At 44.2% G+C, this 18,715-nt stretch overlaps 2 protein-coding genes across 7 annotated transcripts; one reads left to right on the forward strand and one right to left on the reverse strand.

The window, feature by feature from the left end:
* Window positions 1-218: 218 nt before the first annotated feature.
* On the reverse strand, window positions 219-3,985 carry rnf41l (ring finger protein 41, like). Of its 2 annotated transcripts, none has more exons than XM_035163789.2 (7): window positions 3,851-3,985; window positions 3,492-3,739; window positions 3,170-3,376; window positions 2,946-3,052; window positions 1,626-1,788; window positions 1,426-1,546; window positions 219-1,185 (listed from the first exon to the last, which is right to left on the reverse strand). In XM_035163789.2, the coding sequence occupies exons 3-7, from the start codon at window positions 3,373-3,375 to the stop codon at window positions 781-783; spliced, it is 1,002 nt and encodes a 333-aa protein (XP_035019680.1). In that variant the 5' UTR covers window position 3,376; window positions 3,492-3,739; window positions 3,851-3,985; the 3' UTR covers window positions 219-780. The 2 variants fall into 2 exon arrangements, with proteins under 2 accessions (XP_035019680.1, XP_035019679.1); XM_035163788.2 differs by having other exon boundaries at window positions 2,913-3,052.
* A 1,104-nt stretch (window positions 3,986-5,089) lies between these two features.
* Window positions 5,090-17,371, forward strand: rad54b (RAD54 homolog B). 5 transcript variants are annotated; one of them, XM_035164725.2, is made up of 16 exons: window positions 5,090-5,151; window positions 6,597-6,772; window positions 6,902-7,097; window positions 12,372-12,593; window positions 12,898-13,191; window positions 13,289-13,451; window positions 13,585-13,810; window positions 14,100-14,186; window positions 14,274-14,394; window positions 14,471-14,610; window positions 14,702-14,992; window positions 15,194-15,357; window positions 15,468-15,729; window positions 16,482-16,548; window positions 16,639-16,836; window positions 16,915-17,371. In XM_035164725.2, exons 2-16 carry the CDS (start codon window positions 6,626-6,628, stop codon window positions 17,136-17,138), a joined length of 2,802 nt encoding a protein of 933 aa, XP_035020616.2. In that variant the 5' UTR covers window positions 5,090-5,151; window positions 6,597-6,625; the 3' UTR covers window positions 17,139-17,371. The 5 variants fall into 5 exon arrangements, with proteins under 5 accessions (XP_035020616.2, XP_035020615.2, XP_047197016.1 ...); XM_035164724.2 differs by having other exon boundaries at window positions 5,119-5,229; XM_047341060.1 differs by having other exon boundaries at window positions 5,119-5,229; window positions 16,918-17,371.
* The last annotated feature ends 1,344 nt before the right edge of the window (window positions 17,372-18,715 follow it).

Here is an 18,715-nt window from a genome sequence, read left to right on the forward strand (position 1 = left end):
TTGCAGAGGATTACGTGATCTACAACATTATTTCAACCTAAAATGTCCTTTTTCTTGACCGATGTCAGAACATCCAGGACAATATTTGTGTGTTGGTGTATCATCAAAACTCAGCAGGTTTTCACAACAAACTGTGCAGTAGAATATGAACGCTACGCTAGCGGCCCTCCAAGAGTTGCTTTGTAGAACTTTTTCTCTGTAGTCTGAAACCCTAGAAACAATTTTCTTATTTTTATTCATCTTTTTTTAATACATTTTAGTTTACACTTTTTTTTTATGAAGCCAGTATTTTAATGGACAAAATATCAGATGGATCAATGATGAAGAAAATAAGAATAATTTGGTTCTGAGATCAAGAAAACTAACTTGATGGGAAAAAAATTTAGCTGAAACTTGATGAATACAAAAACAAGGGATGTTACAAAATGGTCTGTTTGCAAATATGATGAGGGTGAGCTGAACACAACTCTACAAAATAAATGTTTTTTTCATATAAATTGGAAATCCACAGATTTGACAGATGTAAAATTACACATAAAAAGACCTGCCCTTAAAATGCAATGTGGTTCAGTTCACAGCATAACAATGTCTTTCAATTCTAATCTACACCCGCATTTGATTTAAAAAAACAAACATCTAAAAGTCATCATACCAGATGGCTACATAACTTCCTGTGCTCTTTAGTACAGTGCATGTAATTGCATCCAAATTGTTGCCAAAATATTTCTCTTATAAAATAAAAATAATTCCTCTTATCAGATCTGGCTCAGTCCAGTCTCCTCAGATCACAGTCACCTCCCGGTTCTTCCTCTTGATGCAGTCCAGAGTCAGACTCCGGGTACCACCCTTGCGCCCCCCCTCACCCAGCTGCGGGGATGGTGGTGGACCTGACCCATTCATCGCCTGAGCCGAATACAGAGACAGACTGGAGGAATGTAAGGACGCCTTCCTCTGCAGGTGTCTAGTCGCGTCAGAGTGTAGCTCCCACCCGGGTGTCGGCTGCGCCCCCTGATGCTGCTCTCTGGCTGTCTGGTCGACCGGATGCTGAGTCTTGATGGGCTGCAGGTCTCTCAGGAGCTCCAGCAGCTCTCTCTTCTCCAGCTCTGCCTCGGCCTGCTCCTGTCGCCTCAGACGCTCTGCTCCCAACAGGGCTCGCATGTCACACATCACACGGGACAACTGATCCTGGAGGGAGAGGATTACTCAGTATGCACCAACATGCAGCTATGAAGAACTTTCACTTTGAAGCATGAATATAGTTCTCATGTTTTGACTGTAAAAGCTCATTGTGAGGAAAGTAAATATCTCTCTGAAATGCTGTATAGTTGTGTCAATGTATAAATATTCAATAATGTGCCATTACATCAAACATTTGATTCAGCAAATGTACTTTGTCTTTTCTCATTTTAAAAACTGAGGAGTTACCTTGAGCTCCTCCACCTCGTTCTTCAGCTGGGACTCTTTCTGCACCATGTGTCTCCTCTGTGAGTCCAAGCGAGACTCCATCTCTCGTCGCACCTCCTCCAACTTACACAGCATCTCCGCCCTTCAGCAAACATTCAACAAGGCCAGAGTTATGATGTGCAGAGCTATTCCAGCTCTGTGCGACGAGTACCAAGACGCACCTGAGCAGCTCCACCTCTGTGCGCAGCTCTGCCACACAGTTGTGTTGTGACTGATCGGTGGAGAGAAGTGTGTGACCACAGCCGTTGGGACACTCTCTGCTGCAGAAGTTACATTCTGACAAGTGGGCCTCCAAACCTCGCCTCTCTATCTGCACGGGACAACCTGAGAGGAGAGAGGCCCCGTGAGACAACATTATACAAAAAGGAAACTGGGTTTAGAGAGAGCAGCACCACAATATCGATCAAGTCGAAATGTCTCTCGACTTGAATAAAACAACCAAATCTCAAAGACTGATCTGATGTGATGCACAGGTCCAATGTGAAGATGCAACTTCAAACTCCACGTGAATGGAACATGCTGCGGATTTTGTAGAATCATAATAATTCACTCTTCTGTAATTCTTTCGAGGAAAAATTACTAAAATGTGCATATGAAGGTAGTTTTTTATTTTTATTTTACAACATTTTACACATGCACCTGCACACATACATGTGTAAAATCCAAAAGGCAGCATAGCCTGCACTCTCACAATATTCTACCAATGCTTATCCCCAGAGTTAGAACAGAACTTGGCCAAAAGGCCTTTTAATACGGTGCCCTCTCTTTCTAGAGTAATATACAGAAGGATCTGAAATTGCTTGTTACTATGGGGACATTTAAATCTATTTGAAAATAGCTTTTAATGTCACTGTGGATGCTGTTGAAATTATTATATATTTATGCTCTAATTATTTTAATGCATCGTTATGATGCAAATGTAATGATGATCACATCTTAGACATTGACATTGAATATCAGGCTGAATCTAATGTTAAATAATATGTTGCTGTTGGTGTCTGTTGTATTTCACAGCAAAAGGTCACACAGCATGCACACACTCTGTCACGATACCTACCACACCGGTAACATATGTATTCTCCACCTGCCAATGACAGGTCACAGTCACAATGTGAGCACATTCTTGTTTATACTACGAATACACACCAAACTTGTAAAACGCTCATTAAAGAATGATGGGAAGTCGACCCTCGCTGCACTGTGTGTCTGTGTCTGTGTGTGTTTGTGAGAGAGAGAGGTCTGTGCTGTGCAGCTTTGAGTCCTGAACCAGTCCCACTGGTGCACTAGTTTGTGGAGTAGCCATGACAACAAGACTCACCTGTTGCTCACCCCCCACACTCAGGTGTCACATTACTTTTGTGCAATTGAATCTTACGACTAGGATCAAATAAAAGGTGTAACAGGACCCAGGAGATGAGCGGCCTTGCAGTCAGCGTGAGGCGTCGTACCTGTGTTGGAGCAGGATATGAAGGCAAACTCACACTCATCCTCGTGTGTGTGCAGGCCCTCCAGGGAGCAGACCACGTCACACCCCTGGGCCGCGTTCACACAACGGATCTGCAGACGGCTCAGGTCATTACGCATGTACCTGTCATCAGACACACAGAGACAATCAGAGAGAGATGAGAAGGGAGCATTCATGATGCCAGTGAATAGAAGGAAAAGTAACTGTGAGGAATTGTATATGAAGAACTATGAGACACACCTGTACAGGGGTTTGAGAGTCCCCACATCCAGCGGCTGTCTGTCCTCAGGACAGGAGTGGTGATGGACCAGCCAGCTGCTGATGCACGCGCTGCAGTAGGCATGTTCGCAGGGCGCCTGGAGGGGGCGCTCCAACACGTCTCGGCACACACAGCACAGCAGACCCTCATTCACATAGCCCACAAACCTCTCAAGATCATACCCCATCCTGCAAGCACACAGGTCGATCACACATGACCAGAGCAGGGAACAAAGTTCAATCGAGACACTGTATTTGTTTCTTCAGTTTTTTAAACGTTCAGATCTGATGTGAAGGTTCCTACCTGAGAAGTTAACTCTCACTTCCTCCACCTCCTCCGCCTCCGCCTTCTTTCCTCCTGTTGCTATCCACTCCACTGGCTCCTCCACAGGTGACCTCTCTGCTGCTACAACCTCCTCATCCTCTCTCTTTGGCTTATTGCTCCATCAAGGTGAGGGTCTCCTCTCTCCCAAAACCCTCCCCTGCCTATGGGACTGTGTCTCCATGGAGAGGTATCCCCTGACAACCAGGGTTTGGGACCCGGGCGGGCAGCTGTCAGGCGAGATCAGATCAGAGAGACAGGCAGAATTACATGAGAGGAAGCACTCAACTCACAAAGACAAATTCTGCGGCAGTGGGCTTTGTTTGTATCTTTTGCCTTACCAATAACGCTGAGCAGCGGCGTCGCCTTCAGAGATTACTGCTGCCCTTCAACTGTTTGTGTCTTTGTTAATGACCCAAGCTACCCTGGATTTCTCTTTCTGCCTCTCTCTCTCTCTCTCTCTCTCTCTCTCTGCATGTGGGATTAACATGGATAACACTCTCTCCCCCTCCCTGATTGGATTACAGACTGCACGACATCAGATGACAACACACTATCAGACCACAAACATCAAAGTGCAAACTCTTGGACTCATCCCAGTCCATTTATAGTGAGTGAGGTCGGTGTCAGTAGAGCGGCTGCTTTACAATGTAAAATGACTCGAACACCTGCATCATATATGCATCATGCATTCACCAAAATAAATGCATTATAAGTGCAAGGTCTGCAAAATGCACTCAAAAGTAAAAGCACTCATTATGCAAGTCCCATCAATATTTTATTATTGTGTTTTTTATTATAGATCTATTATTACTACTGATAACTGAATTTGAAGCATTAATGATTGTGCAGAATAATGTATTGTATAACAATGCATACTATCTTTTTATGCTCATGATGGGTTTCTAAATCTTAATCTTCAGTTTGACTATATGAAAACCTCTAAATAATGACTTACTATATTAAAATAAAGAGGATCCTCCTCAAAATATTGTTTTTTTTAAACTAATATAGTTTTGAGACACTACCCACTTAATTATTTTATATTTATTTTAGTTGACAGAGACAGTGATCATTGATTAACAGACATGAGCCAGAGTTGGATATATAGGCTCATCTTAATCTGTTGTCCTAAACCAGTTCTTAATAGGCAACCTGTAATAAAATAAAATAAAATATTGAGAAACTTCCTCATCATATTGAGAAACTTAAGACATTATTTGAAATAACAATTTTTTTTTAATGTTAAAGAGAGGAAATAAGATAATTCTGAAATCACTCCTCCTTAAAGAAACTATTAAATACCTCAACAGTTGTATTAATTATTATTAATAATTTTTGAAACAATAACAACAACTTCTACATTTTGCAAAGAGTTCTTCTATGTGTGACGTCACCAGTTAAAGGGGCGAGGTGAGGTCAGCTGTCTTGAGGATTCTGGGTGTGCTCGATTTATAACCCGGGGACCGGCGGGAGGCGTGAAATCAGATGAGGAAGTGCGCGGCAAACTCGAGTCCAATCAAATACCGAGCGCACCTCGCTCCTCTTGACCGCGCCCACCCTGGTGGGAGTAGCCAATCGGTGTGCTTTGAATCATTCCGCGGGAGAAACGGAACAGGATGTGGAGTTGAAGGATCGAGACGTGAGTGAACGAGTGAACGTGGAATAAAGTGAGAGTCTGAGACTTTGAATGTCTTCTTCAAGCGTTTGGCTCGTGTCGGTAACTATCACACGTTGTCTCACTTTGTCCTCCATGACACAACAACAGCGCCAACACAGCGAGGGACTGCCGCGAGCCAGTTAGCTATCATGCTAACCTGCTACATGATACAACAGCTTCATGTAGCCACGGAGCTGGATGTGTGCGCGTGGGAAAGACGTTTAAAGCGTAAAGAGACCTCGATTAGATCTTTGTCTTATGTGGCAGCCCAAGTCCTAAATGAAGTGATCAGTGAGAAAAGTAAAATATGTGGGACTCAACATTAGGAAGGATTTATGTGCATCAGTACTGTAAAGTGTTTGCACAACATTTTCTGTGTCCAGATGTTAAAAGCAACACGTTTTAGAGCCAAGTGTAGTTCACTTAAACCACAGCAAACTACTGTAGTGGAGCTATAGTCAATGTAAAAGTGAAAAAGCTGCAGGTGGCACATGATGATGCAATAAATCAATCAATTCAATCAACAATCCCAAACCCTAATAACAGGGGAAAACATAGAAACCTCAGAGAGAGCAGTAATAGATGCAGCAAGTATTTATACATAAGAAAATGTCTGATGGAGATGAAGGGAGCCGCGATGACAAGTGAATTGAGGAGTTATTGTCAGAAATGGTAGAATATGTGAGTCGGCGTGTTGTATGTCAAGCAGCCTTGATGTAATCATAGTCTACGATCAGCTGCCACCACGATCAGGATCCACCACCACGACCCACAATCCATCATCAGCGTTCAGCTCAAACTCCAAGATGGACGAATGCAAGCCTCGTGTGTTTGGCTACCAAAACACCTTTCATGCTCTGCTGAGGAATTATGTATAAATAGATGTTTCAATTAATTGACTCAAAACATGTGATCAGATGGGCCTCAACTGAGACACTTGTTCTTGGAAACACTCAAACAAATGTGTTTTTTAATCTCTGAACTTGTACTCTCTGAATGTGATGATGGTATTTCTATATTTTGGTTCTGTATTTTGTCATTTGTTTATTTTTATTTGTTATTCTGATATAGATCATTGAGTCCACAATTTAAACCAAACTAATTACTGATTAGGTAAGTTATCAAATCCATGTCTTTATACTCTCTTTTGCTCATTTTAGTTACAACAGGTTTATACGCCAGCAAAAATCCTCTTTCTGTTATAGTCAAAAGCATCTTCCCTTAATTTATTTCAGGGGAAACGCTGAAACAGGTGGCTTTGAACAATAAACAGTGAAACATCACTCTACCCTATGCATTGGCTAATTGTACTGATTGTTTCCTAAATTGCCTCTTTTAAGATCTTTGGGTTTTCCCAGGCCACTTAATTAGCTGGTATGATAATATGCTGGTTAGGATTTAATGTTATTGTTTTATGTCTTAACTAGATTCATTATTGTGGATTGCTGGTAGAAGAATGAGGCGCTCGGCAGCACCCAGCCAGCTCTTTGGTAATGCAGGGAAAAAGCCTCGATTTATGCCTCCTGGGGCCTCTACCTCAGGTCCTGTCACTCAATCCAAGCCCCTGGCCCCTAAACTTGGATTAGGCAATGCACTGGAAAAGGTAAATTATTCACATCGATTACCTGGAGTCTGATCCCCCAGTATTCACTTGATTTCCATCATCTTCCTAGATCATCCAGCATTGTTTGAAACTCCCCAGATTACAAATTCTCTTTGCCCCATCATGCAGGTCCAGAGAAGTCTATCAGCACCAGCTCCGAGTAAGACAAGGTGTGACGTCCAGCCCAAAGCTGCACCGGCTGCTCCGGCCTTGTCCAGGGCTCTGGCTCTCGTTCTCAGTGCGACGGAAAGTAAGGAAAATGACGACAACACGGAATATCCTGACACTGGCAGCACAGACTATGCAGAAGACAAGAGAACAGCAGGTAAGAAGCAGAGATTTATGGCTGGAACATTACTTGCTGAATAGTAATGTGCAGATTATGATGCAACAAGAACACTTTATTGATATGAATGCTGCACAGAAAAAAAAAACATGATAATGAAAAAAAGGGCACTTGCATACAGCAATCAAAACCTCTAAGTTTTATTGAGCATACTTTTGTTACAAATCTGCCTCAGGCAAAAATCACTGTGAAAGAAATGTACAAATGAAATAATTACATTTCTGTGCCTTAAATACCTGATATAATGGTCGTTGAGAGAGAGGGAGGAAAAAAGAGAGAGAGAGATTTCATATTTACAGCCCAAACTGATACCTCATTGATTCTCATTGAAACATCACAACTGGAAAAAATATATATATATAATGTGAACTGACAATATAAGGATATCATGCAGCTGATCCAACATGCAAAAATAAAAATGAAATCCATTTTTGATCAAGAGTCCAGTGCATGCCTCACTACACATTACCTACAAAAAAAGAATCAAACGTAAGGAAGCTGTGTGGATAGATGCAAATCACTGCAAAATACTAGAAATAAGAATGTATCTTCAAAAACGACCAATGTGAATATTTACTTGACTGACAATAATATCAAGAGATGTGGGGAAATTTATGGAATCATGGAAAATGCATTTCCTGTTCCGATGCTAATTATTATGACTCATACCTCTGATAATATTATCTCTGCATCTATATGATGTTTGATTTGTAAATAGATTTCAGTCAAGAAAACGGTGCATGAATCCAGACTTCTTAGTAGTAGAAGCTGTTTCCTGAGCGGGTCTGACAGGTTCAACACAAAGCTCCAGCCTGGTTCTCAGCACATGTTGTTTCTTATTGTCACACAGTGATTCTCTTCTATTAACCATGGTCACAACAGCACAGCCTGTCCTTGTTGCCTTCAACAGATAAGTGCACGATGATTGCGCAGCGGTGTGTAGGCACTTAAAGACACGTGTTCTTTTTTTCCTTTTACACAACAAAAACGTGAACCTGGAAGACAGCGCTCTTCTTCTTGCTCCGTGCTGGACTGTGTGTTTGTTATAATGACAAACACACAATGACACACACACACACACACTGGATAGATGTTAAAGCTGGGGCTGGGTGACAGCAGGTCCGGCATCATGTAAATTGGCGGGTTGGTGTGGTGGCAGCGGCGGTGAGATTAAGACTGTGCTCGGGATCAGAGCGGCACCGCTCCCTGCCTCCGTGTCTGCACCATCCGCGCGCACACACACACACACTGTGCGTGCGGCTCGGTGCAGGTTCGGCTCTTTCGCCCCGCACACATGTTTCGATTATACGCATCGGTGTTTTTAACGCAGAGTCCAGACTCATTGTTTACATCCACTCTCCACCGTGTTTGTCTGCGGGCATGCGCAGCGCGCTCCCAGACCCCTCCCCCACTCAGTTAGTTAAGCCAGCGCTATTTCAAAGCGTCGCTCACTTGTGGAAAGCAGTCTCCTGGCCCCTGATAACCTGCTCCACACTCTGTGGAGACCGTTTCCCCCTTTTGTGCAGAGCCGCTGCAGATGTGCATGTGTAATAATGTGGAGGCAGCTCTGCTCTGTGCTCTGCTCTGTGCTGTGCTTGGTTTGGGGTTTACAGAGACCGAGCTGTAAGTAGGTCGGGCTGGGCTTAAGCGGCTTAGCTACGTCAGCCTAAGCTGGGAGGAATTCATCCAAAGCCCTCCGTGGTAGGCGGGGGCCTAAACGAGGCTGGCCTAGTTAAGCCTGATTCTTATTGTGTGCAGCACAGGCTGTTTTTTGTTGTGCAACGTAGCTGAGAGGGGAGCCAGGAGTAGTGTCTGATTCCATGCACATGTTAGACATAGCTTAGGTTTGATTCAGAGAAGAAGAGGAGGTACATGAGGCAGGTATGGGAGTTAGACCAGTGGTAGCTGTATCACTGTGGACTGAGAGGATCCAGCAGTAGGGACAAAAAGAAAAAGACAGGTGGGAGTCGTAAGGAGCCATATTATCGAGTGGGGCTACAGAGGGGCGACAGCCGTAAAGCCTGACTTGGTCCGCTATGCTATAAGATGGCATCGAGCTCTGTGTTTCTGTCCAGCATGGTGGGCAAAGCTCGCTCCTCCAACTTCACCCTCTCTGAGAAACTGGACCTGTTGAAGCTGGTGCGTCCCCACATCCGCATCCTGGAGGAGCACACCAACAAGCACGCAGTCATTGTGGACAAGAACAAGTGCTGGGACACCGTGGCCGAACAGTACAACGCCTTAGGAGGGGACAGACCCCATCGCACGGCCCAGGGCCTCAGGACCCTCTACAAGAGGCTGAAGGAGTCGGCCAAGCAGGAAGTGATGCAGCGGAGACACGCCCAGCCGGAGTACAGAGCCAGCATCTCTGAGCCAACCAGGAGAATCATGGAGATGATCCCTCACCTGTTTCACCACGTGCCCATCCATGAAAAGGACCAGGCACTGCGCAGGTACAGTGAGATATTATTTAAACAAACGCAACACATTTCAATAAAGAACTGAAGGGATGACACAAACGTCAGGAGAGACTTTAGTGAGCGCAGACATCCAGCCGTTGCTCCTAAACAGTTTGTAGTTTGAGACACAGATTCAACTGTGAGAGGAGAGGAGGGAGGGGCAGGACTCGCTCTTCCCAAACCCAATCAGATTACACACTGTTCATGGTCAGGCTTAGCGGGAAAACACAGCATGTTCTGTCATTTACCTGCAGCTGGTCAGTAGTTTCTCACACAAAATACTCGGCACTAGTCAGGTATTGATTAATCTGTCAATGGGATTTGAAGTTAATCATTAATTGTTTGATTTTGAGACAAATACTAACTTTGTTTGAACTTGGTTACCCAGTGTGACACAAAATCTTAAGCTATAATAATGTGTAACAAAAAGAAAAGGAAGGAGATTGTTGGCATCTGTGAGGCTGCAGCTAGAAAAGATTTGTTGTTATTACTTTGGCAAATCGCTTAATTCCCTCCTGTCTACTCTGATTAATAAATGAATCCTGTTATTGATTAATCTAGTGTGCATTTAGGGAGCTCTCCATGCACTTCATGTAAAAATAGAGACATTGATTAGATGTAGTGTAAACCCTGTGGTGTCCGTTCAATTTTTTTTTTTATCCTTCTCTCAATTTGTAGATTAATATACAGCAAGCACAACTCTTCCCTCGAACATCCTGGCAGCAGCTCCTCTCTGGCTGAACTCCAGGATTACTCAGCAGCTGTCCCAAGTATCCCCCATGAGGTGGTCCAGCTGGACCCTGAAGAGGATGTTAAGCCACCGCCAGAACTCCCCATTCTCTCCACGCACACAGGGCCAGGGCTGGATGGAGGCCAGGAGCAGGACTTGGACAGGGAGCAGGACTTGGACGGGGAGCAGGACTTGGACAGCGTGCAAGATTACGAAGCATCCCTGTCTCCTACGTCCTCCTCCGTTAACCTCCCCCTCTCCCCCTCGCCGCTGCCCTTACGCCACGACCTCTACCAAAACGACATTTACCCCCACCACGAGCCCGACAGGTTTCGCCCCCTGCAGCTGGCCAAAGAGGAGCATGAGCTTGTGTTGGCCAATCACAGGAAGGTTGCCGTGTTCCTGGAGGAGAAACGAGAGGGGCTGAAGAGGAAGCAGGATCTGGAGGAGGAACTTCTGAGAGCCAAGATCAAAGTGGAGAAACTAAAGGCTGCTCGACTGAGACATGGGCTGTCGATTCCTCTATAACAAGCACGAACACACACATTTGTGAGCAATGTCAGAAAGAGAGATGCCCCGGCGAGTCCCTGATTAGCTCATTAGTTTAGTGAGAGCTGTTTCGGAATTTGAATTTTCTGTGGAAACGTATAGTGCCTCGTACAGACACCGAATCCTGTGTGATACTGCAGGACAAGGCAGACTCGTGTTGCCATCATTCCTCATGTTGCTCGCCAAGGTTCATAGTTTATCGTCATTCCTGCACTTTTTGACAGCGGAGGTAACAAAACGTGTAGATACTCATTTTACAAACACTGTGATGGGCCAAAACAGGTCCAATAAATGTTAGAGTCCAGATGTTGGAAGGGAATATTTGTAGTCGTGACAGATGTGTACCTTGCGGGTATGTTCAGCCACCAACACGTAAAATACAAAAATGTTAGCATAGCATTTATGATCTTTATCCAAGATTGTCTGAAGATTTATAGTCACTATCATATAAGGGAGATCTTTTAGTGCCCTGTTAATTATTTGTAAATAAAAAGTCCACCTAATATGACATCTGTAGAAATCAGATGTGATAAACCTATTAGGCATTTTAGAGCAGGTACAATGACTGAAGCACAAGTTAAACTTTCAAAGGCCTTAAAATATTATGCTAATAATGACAAATTCAGTGCATCAGGGTCTGTCAGAAATTCTGTCTGGCCAGTTGAGTGAACAAAAGAAGGGAGCTGTGGTTTTGTGACGTAATTGTTATTAAGTATGTAAGTACAGCATTGATTGTATTGTATTGTTGGTATATGAGTGTTGTCAGTCTATTTTACAGTTTGTCCACATGTTTGCTCATTTCTATTAAAAAAAACAAGGTCAGTGTTGTTCTGGTCCTGTGTTTATTACATGTCCAACGTCCCTCTCCCTGATTTCAGCTGATTTGTGGAGCATCTTTACATTTAGCAAGGAGGTTATGTTTTCATGGCTGTTTGTCCAGCTGTTTGTTTTTCTATCATGCAGGATCACGCAAAAACTCTTGAACTTATATTCTTGAAACTTGGTGGAAGGGTGGGGTATGGGCCGAAGAAGAATTCATTAACTTTGAGGATTTGATCAAAGGGGTGGATCCAGGTTTTTGTTTTCACTTTCCTCAACATTGCAAGAAGGTGTTTTCTAACATTTTGGTGAAATGATGCAAAGATCTGAAATAGTCAGGCGCAAGTAGCTTAGTGAAATTAGGTGTGGATCAGGATTTATCTAATCTTCATACATGTATATCCATTACGGGGATAAAATGGCCAATCAGTCTTGGGGAAAGTATTGTTCTTCTACTTTTTATTTTTTTATGTCATTTAAGAGGTAAGTTACCATGGATCTCATGATAACTAAATCAAACATCATTTGTTTGCTGCTTTCTTATTTGAACATGGGATGACCAGGTTTCAGGTGTGTAAATGTGGTCGTTAAACCTGGTGTGAAGGTCTGGTATCATGTGTAGTCTCAGTGCAACAGGGACCTCTGCTGGTCAGTATTGTGTCTGAGTCAGTTCTGTTGTATTTCTCTTTGCTACAGGGGTGAGTGGTTCTCCTCCGTTGAGTCCTGGCTCTCCTCAGACCCCACAGCCCCCTGCAGGGTCAGACTCTGCCTGCAGTCATGATGGAGCGCGTTACTTCAGTGTGATGTGGTGTAAGGCCAGTAAGAAGAAACATAAGCGCTGGGAGGGTGATGCAGTCCTGGTGACGAGAGGACGCTCAGTCACTCTTAAAGACATGGAAGGAAAAGACATCGGTAAAGGTGAGACATTTTGTCTTTGTATAATCAATGTATATCACAAGTTTAGCTGCAGCTCCAAGTTGTCTGCAGCTTGTGCACAAATCTTAATACTAGATCTTGTGGTACAGTAGTAGAGTAAATGCCATTTTGCATACCTTCCTCTTCCATTGTAGGAATTTTTGAGGACACTTTATAGTAAAGAAGAGTGTGGTGATTTTGGGCACAACCTCAATATTACTCTAAAGCTTAAGCTGTTTTACTGTGGAATATTATTCACAATGTATATAATTTCTTTTGTTGTATGTTTATCCATGTTTGTGTGTAGGTACTGGCTACAAGGTGTCAGAGTTGGCCGCTCTTTCTGATGGAGAGACCCTGATGGTTGGTGGGAAGGAGGTGGAGGTGATGGGGATCATTTCTGCAGAGTCCTTTTCCAAGGGACGCTGTTTCCAAGAGGTCCAAATAGAGAGTGAGGAGCCACAAACAACGTCGGCTCCACCCCCTCCTCGTCGCTTTGCATCCAAACCTTTCTGCCCTCCAACCCTGGCAGGAAGAGCCGAGCATCCAGGAACTAAACCAGAGCAAACATCGAGACCTCGCCATGACGCCCAAGCTCCAGGTATGGAGATGAAATAAGAAACGTAACTTCTTCGAATAGAGGTTTTCCTGGATGAATGAATTATTTAGGATATTTTGTATATACTGTACATCCTCAGGTGCACTGGTGATGCCTCGTCCCTCCCCCAACCACCAGTGGTCTAATAACAAGTCAGGACTTCCTGTAGTGGATGTTGTGCTTGACCCACACCTGACCGCTCACCTGAGACCTCACCAGAGAGACGGCCTGCTCTTCCTCTATGAGTGTGTCATGGGCATGAGGTGATAAAATGTTCTCAATACTGTTTGAATAACCTCTAAATTATTCAGTTTCTGCCTCACAGGAGTTTAATCACAGCTATAATCTGGATTCCTAGTAAATCATATCGATGTGTTTGCTGTGTGTGTATTTCAGAGCTGTGGGTCGCAACGGTGCCATCCTGGCCGATGAGATGGGACTGGGGAAGACCCTGCAGAGCGTGGCACTGTCCTGGACACTGCTGAAGCAGGGGCCGTATGGTGGGAAGCCAGTTACTAAGCGTGTCCTTGTGGTTACACCTGGCAGCCTTGTGCAGAACTGGGGTGCGGAGTTTAACAAGTGGCTGGGCCGCGAGAGGATCAGTGTTTTCACAGTGGATCAGGTGAGGGGGAGGAGGGACAGGGGTTCTCCTTGAGATTCTGTGGCGAGTAAAGCCAATGTTAACTGTTGTGTTGCTTTTATTTCTGTCACTTCTTTTAATCTACTGATGTGAGTAAATGCAAACATTGCTGTAGCTCTTGGTAGGAAATGACATTTGGCAGCAGAGAAAACTTGCATATGGCACCATTAATGGCTTTTTATAAAGCAATTAGTTATCAAAGTGTCTCATTCAATCATTCCCCTTAATCATGTATTAAACATGTATTAAGTCATCAATTCTTTCTTGACAGGATCACAGGATCGAGCAGTTTGTGTTGTCTCCTCTGCACAGCGTTCTGGTGATCAGCTATGAGATGCTGCTGCGCTGCCAAGAGCAGGTATGATCACAACTGATTTTACTTTAAAACACGAATGACTCAAATACACCAGTTGCAACATGTATTTTATTTTCCTTGGGTTCTCAGGTACAAAAAGTGGAGTTTGGTCTTGTCATTTGCGATGAGGGTCACAGATTAAAGAACAGCACCATCAAAACGTCCTCTGCTCTCAGTAGCCTCAGCTGTAGCCGCAGGGTCATACTAACAGGTACACACTGGGTTGTTTCTGAGATTGGAGGACCTCTTGTGAAGGTTTTATAACGAATTGTCTTTGTGTTTTGAAGGCACTCCAGTACAGAACGACCTGCAGGAGTTTTATGCTCTTATAGAGTTTGTAAACCCAGGGATTCTCGGGTCATCGATGGGTTACAGGAAAGTGTATGAGGAGCCAATTCTTCACTCCAGACAACCCTCCTGCACGGAGGTAAAACGCCCCCTGTCTGTTGTCTGTGAATCTACACCTCTTGTAACGAGAAAACTTCATCTGAAGTCAACTTGCCTTTCTCTGCCAACAGGAGGAGCGAGTTTTGGGTGAAGAGCGAGCAGCTGAGCTGTCTCGCCTGACCGGCACGTTCATCCTGAGACGGACGCAGGAGATCATCAATAGGTACCTGCCCCCCCGCCTCGACTGGACGCTGTTCTGTGACCCATCCCCTCTGCAGCTAGAGCTTTACAGGCATCTCCTGTGCCATCGAGTCTTCAGAGCCTGTCTTCAGGGCTCCACGCAAACTCACACACACCTGGCCTGCATCACTGCACTGAAGAAGCTGTGTAACCACCCCAGCCTGCTCTACTCCACCGTCAAGGTCATATTTTATTGGCTGTCAGGGAGTGGCACTAGTCTCACACTGTAGGGAATGTAGCTGATTTGTTTTATGTTGTAGTTATTTATTAAACTCTCGAGTCTTTAGAGTTTTGATGTTAAAGTGTAGTATTTAGCTGTGTCCCTGGATATTTGGCTGAATCCCAGTCTTGACTGAAAGCCCCTTTTGTTGTCCTGTTTTCAGAAGAGAGCTGACCACGGATCAGAGGAGAGTTCAGTATATGACGGATTGGTAGATCTCTTCCCAGAATCCTACTCGTCAGGAGGATTGAACACGACCGATTCAGGAAAACTCCTCGTTCTGTCGGACCTGTTGACTGCCATCAGACAGCTCAGCACTTCAGACAGGTGTGTGTGCGTGTGTGTGTCTGTGTCCGGTGTTTACATTTACATGAGTACACTTTCAGCTGTATAAACTCTACATCTGCAGGTTTGACAGTGTATCCGTGTCCTTGCAGGGTGGTCGTAGTGTCCAACTACACTCAAACACTTGACTTGCTCCAGGACTTTTGTGTGCACATGGGCTACACCTTCTGCCGACTAGACGGACACACACCTACCAACAAGAGGCAGCGACTGGTCGACAGTTTCAACAGCTCCTATTCTCAGAGCTTTGTGTTTCTGCTGAGCTCCAAAGCAGGAGGTGTGGGACTTAATCTGATCGGTGCTTCCCATCTGGTGCTCTATGATATTGACTGGAACCCTGCCAACGATATTCAGGTAAGACACACACGGACGTGCCAACAGAGTTCAAAGTCTGCAGCACTGTTTTCTTTGACTAACTACAATGGCTACAGGGTAGTAAGAGGCCGCGCACACACCCACGTTCATGGTACTTTCACACCTAATCTGGTTCACTCTGGAAACTGAAACTATCTGGGCCCCCTTCCAAGTGGACTTGTTTCAATCACTGGATTTTATGATTTGTAGATATAGGATTTTAATACCAATTTAAAAGTTAAACTGCTGTTCAACCATCTGCCGGACATGACCTTTTAAGGAAACAGTTGCTCATTATCAGTCTGTGTGAAAAACAAATACATGTATGCCAATATTTAAAGTATCAAGTATGTGCATCACCTATAGACTACCAATTAGAAAGTGAAGTGTTGTTCTTTTCAGTGTTCCGCTTTAAGAAATAAGTGAAACATTTTGACCATCCACTTTTGACAAAGGCCACTATTTTTTATCTATAAGTTATTGTGTACAAAAGACATCCAGTGTCAATCTTGACTAAAAATTATAATCTGTTACTTTTATAATGTGTTAATGTCTTTATTATGTATGTTTAAAGTCGTTGTGAATACAGGAATTTTCTTTCTTCCATCAGCTCAGACAAAATGAACCTATGTGCAGGTGTAGAATTCCCCACTGACTGTACAGTAACACACTGACCTACATCCTTGTCCACCAGAGGGCACTGTGAGCAAGTGTGTTCTCCACCACAACATTACCTTCTGTTCTGTGTCTAGGCCATGGCTCGAGTTTGGCGAGATGGACAGAAGAAGACTGTGCACATCTATCGTCTCCTCACTGCAGGTCAGGACACAATGACTCACAAAATGAGTCACACATCAATGAATCAGACTGAGTCACAGTTCTACGTGGGTTTGTGTTACTTCCTCACAGGAACTATTGAGGAGCGTATATTCCAGAGACAGGTCTCCAAGCAGGGGCTTTCTGGGACTGTGGTCGACCTGGGTAAAGGCGCTGAACACACCAGCTTCTCCAGCAATGAACTGCGAGATCTTTTCAGCCTGACGGACACGCCGTCCCTAACTCACGACCTGCTGAACTGCAGCTGCAGCATGGACGGATCAGTCCAGGGTAGGCTCATAAACACGCCCCACACACACACTGACACCAGTTGACCTCCCTTTGACTCACCTTTGTCTTCATGCTCAGCAGCCGTAGAGGAAGAGGACCCGGTCTATGACAGGCGCTGCCAGCTCGGTCGTCTAGCTGACCGTGGAGGGGTGGCGGCGCCGAAGCATCTCAGCATGTCCGAGCTGATGCAGTGGAGACACTTCTCTGGTGACACGCACACCTTCGCAGACCCCTACCTCGACCATGCACGAAAACACATCACATTCGCCTTCCAGACCACCATCTCCCACACAGTCCAGTGAATACACTTCAGATAAAGATGAAACACACACACACACACACACACACACACACACACACACACACACACACACACTTCTTCTACATGTTTGTCTTCAGCCTCTCTGGGCTTTGTCTGCAGTCTGGTTCCAGCATGACTACACATTCAACAACTGCTGCACGTTTTCAACAACAGTTTTTAATGACTTTACTTGTGAGGTTCTTGACTCGAGCGTCTTCATATTTATTTAAAGATATTGACTGTATTCTATGTAATAAATTACATTCAAAATGAAAGTGTGTTATGTTTGTTACTGACATTTTTTATTTTTCTTGAAAGATCATATTAGATTTGTGAATAAATACAACATATGAGAGGTGTTTGTGTGTCAGTAATGCTCCCTCAGCAGATATCCACATGCTGTACCTCAGTGTCCATCTAGAGTCATATTTCTTTGGGTCAGAGGATTTCTGTTGCTCTGAGACATGTTTAGGTGACACAGAGGATGGGTGTTATGGAGAGAATATGTACACAGCCACTCATTCAAAGTAATCTACTGTAGTTTATGGCTGTCGACATTGTGAGTGTGTCACCCGGACCTGAAGCGTTCTGATAGGACGAGGACAAACAAAGGCAGCTGTGTTTTACCAGAATTATTGTGCTTTACCGTCAGTTTATTATGTCATGACCTGAGTGATGTCTAGTGAAGCAGCATCACTCAGTCTGTTATTTTAGATGATATGCCCTTAAACACAAAGCTGCAGCGTGGGAGTTATGTATGTGGGTGTTTTGCGTGTTGCTGTGCGTGTGTCTGTCTCTGAGTGTGTGTGGGTGTCCCTGAATTCATGCATGATTAGTGCTCAGATTTACTGAGCTCTAATACAATGCATGTCTTTACATAAAGGGGGAGTAATTGTTGTTGTTGTATGTATGATCGCCACTCTGTGGGATTTGTTAAGCAACTTTGTTGTGTAATAACTGGGTCGCTGGGATGTTGAACTTGTCCCTAATGCATATAACAGTTGCAGCGCTGCTCCCTGTCAGCGTGTGCACAGTGATGGGGACAGTGTGGCCATTATGCCGACACCTGCTGTTTCTCTGTGGCAGCAGTGTGAATTTAAACTGAATGCCATTTCTAGGCTATTGGTTCTGTTTGGGTAATCTGGCACAGGACTGGTTTGAGATAAATGCTAACATCAGCGTGTTCACATGCTCAGAAGGCCTGCAACTAACAAGCAATTTGGTTATTGAGTAATAAAATATAATTAAATAGTGGGTTTATGACAGTTCAGGAAATACTGGAAAAAGGTGTCATCTGTCTTCCAGAAACAAAACACATTCAACTTACTGCCATAAAACCCCAAGAGACTTTTAGTTTTTGTCAAATTGACAATTTTTTTGGGCACATACAACACACAGAGTTTTGGATTCATGCTCCAGACTCCAGACAAACGTTCATGTTAATCCACCTCATATTTGTTGATATATTTCAGTCTGAGCCGACCGACTCACTCACTGTCAGATGATCCCTAGATCTTGGCCAGAAGCCCAAACTTAACCACAGTACAAACTCCATGACTCCAGACATTAGAGAAACTC

The sequence above is a fragment of the Hippoglossus stenolepis genome, chromosome 8 (genome assembly GCF_022539355.2).
Source record: "Hippoglossus stenolepis isolate QCI-W04-F060 chromosome 8, HSTE1.2, whole genome shotgun sequence".
Taxonomy (NCBI): Eukaryota; Metazoa; Chordata; class Actinopteri; order Pleuronectiformes; family Pleuronectidae; genus Hippoglossus; species Hippoglossus stenolepis.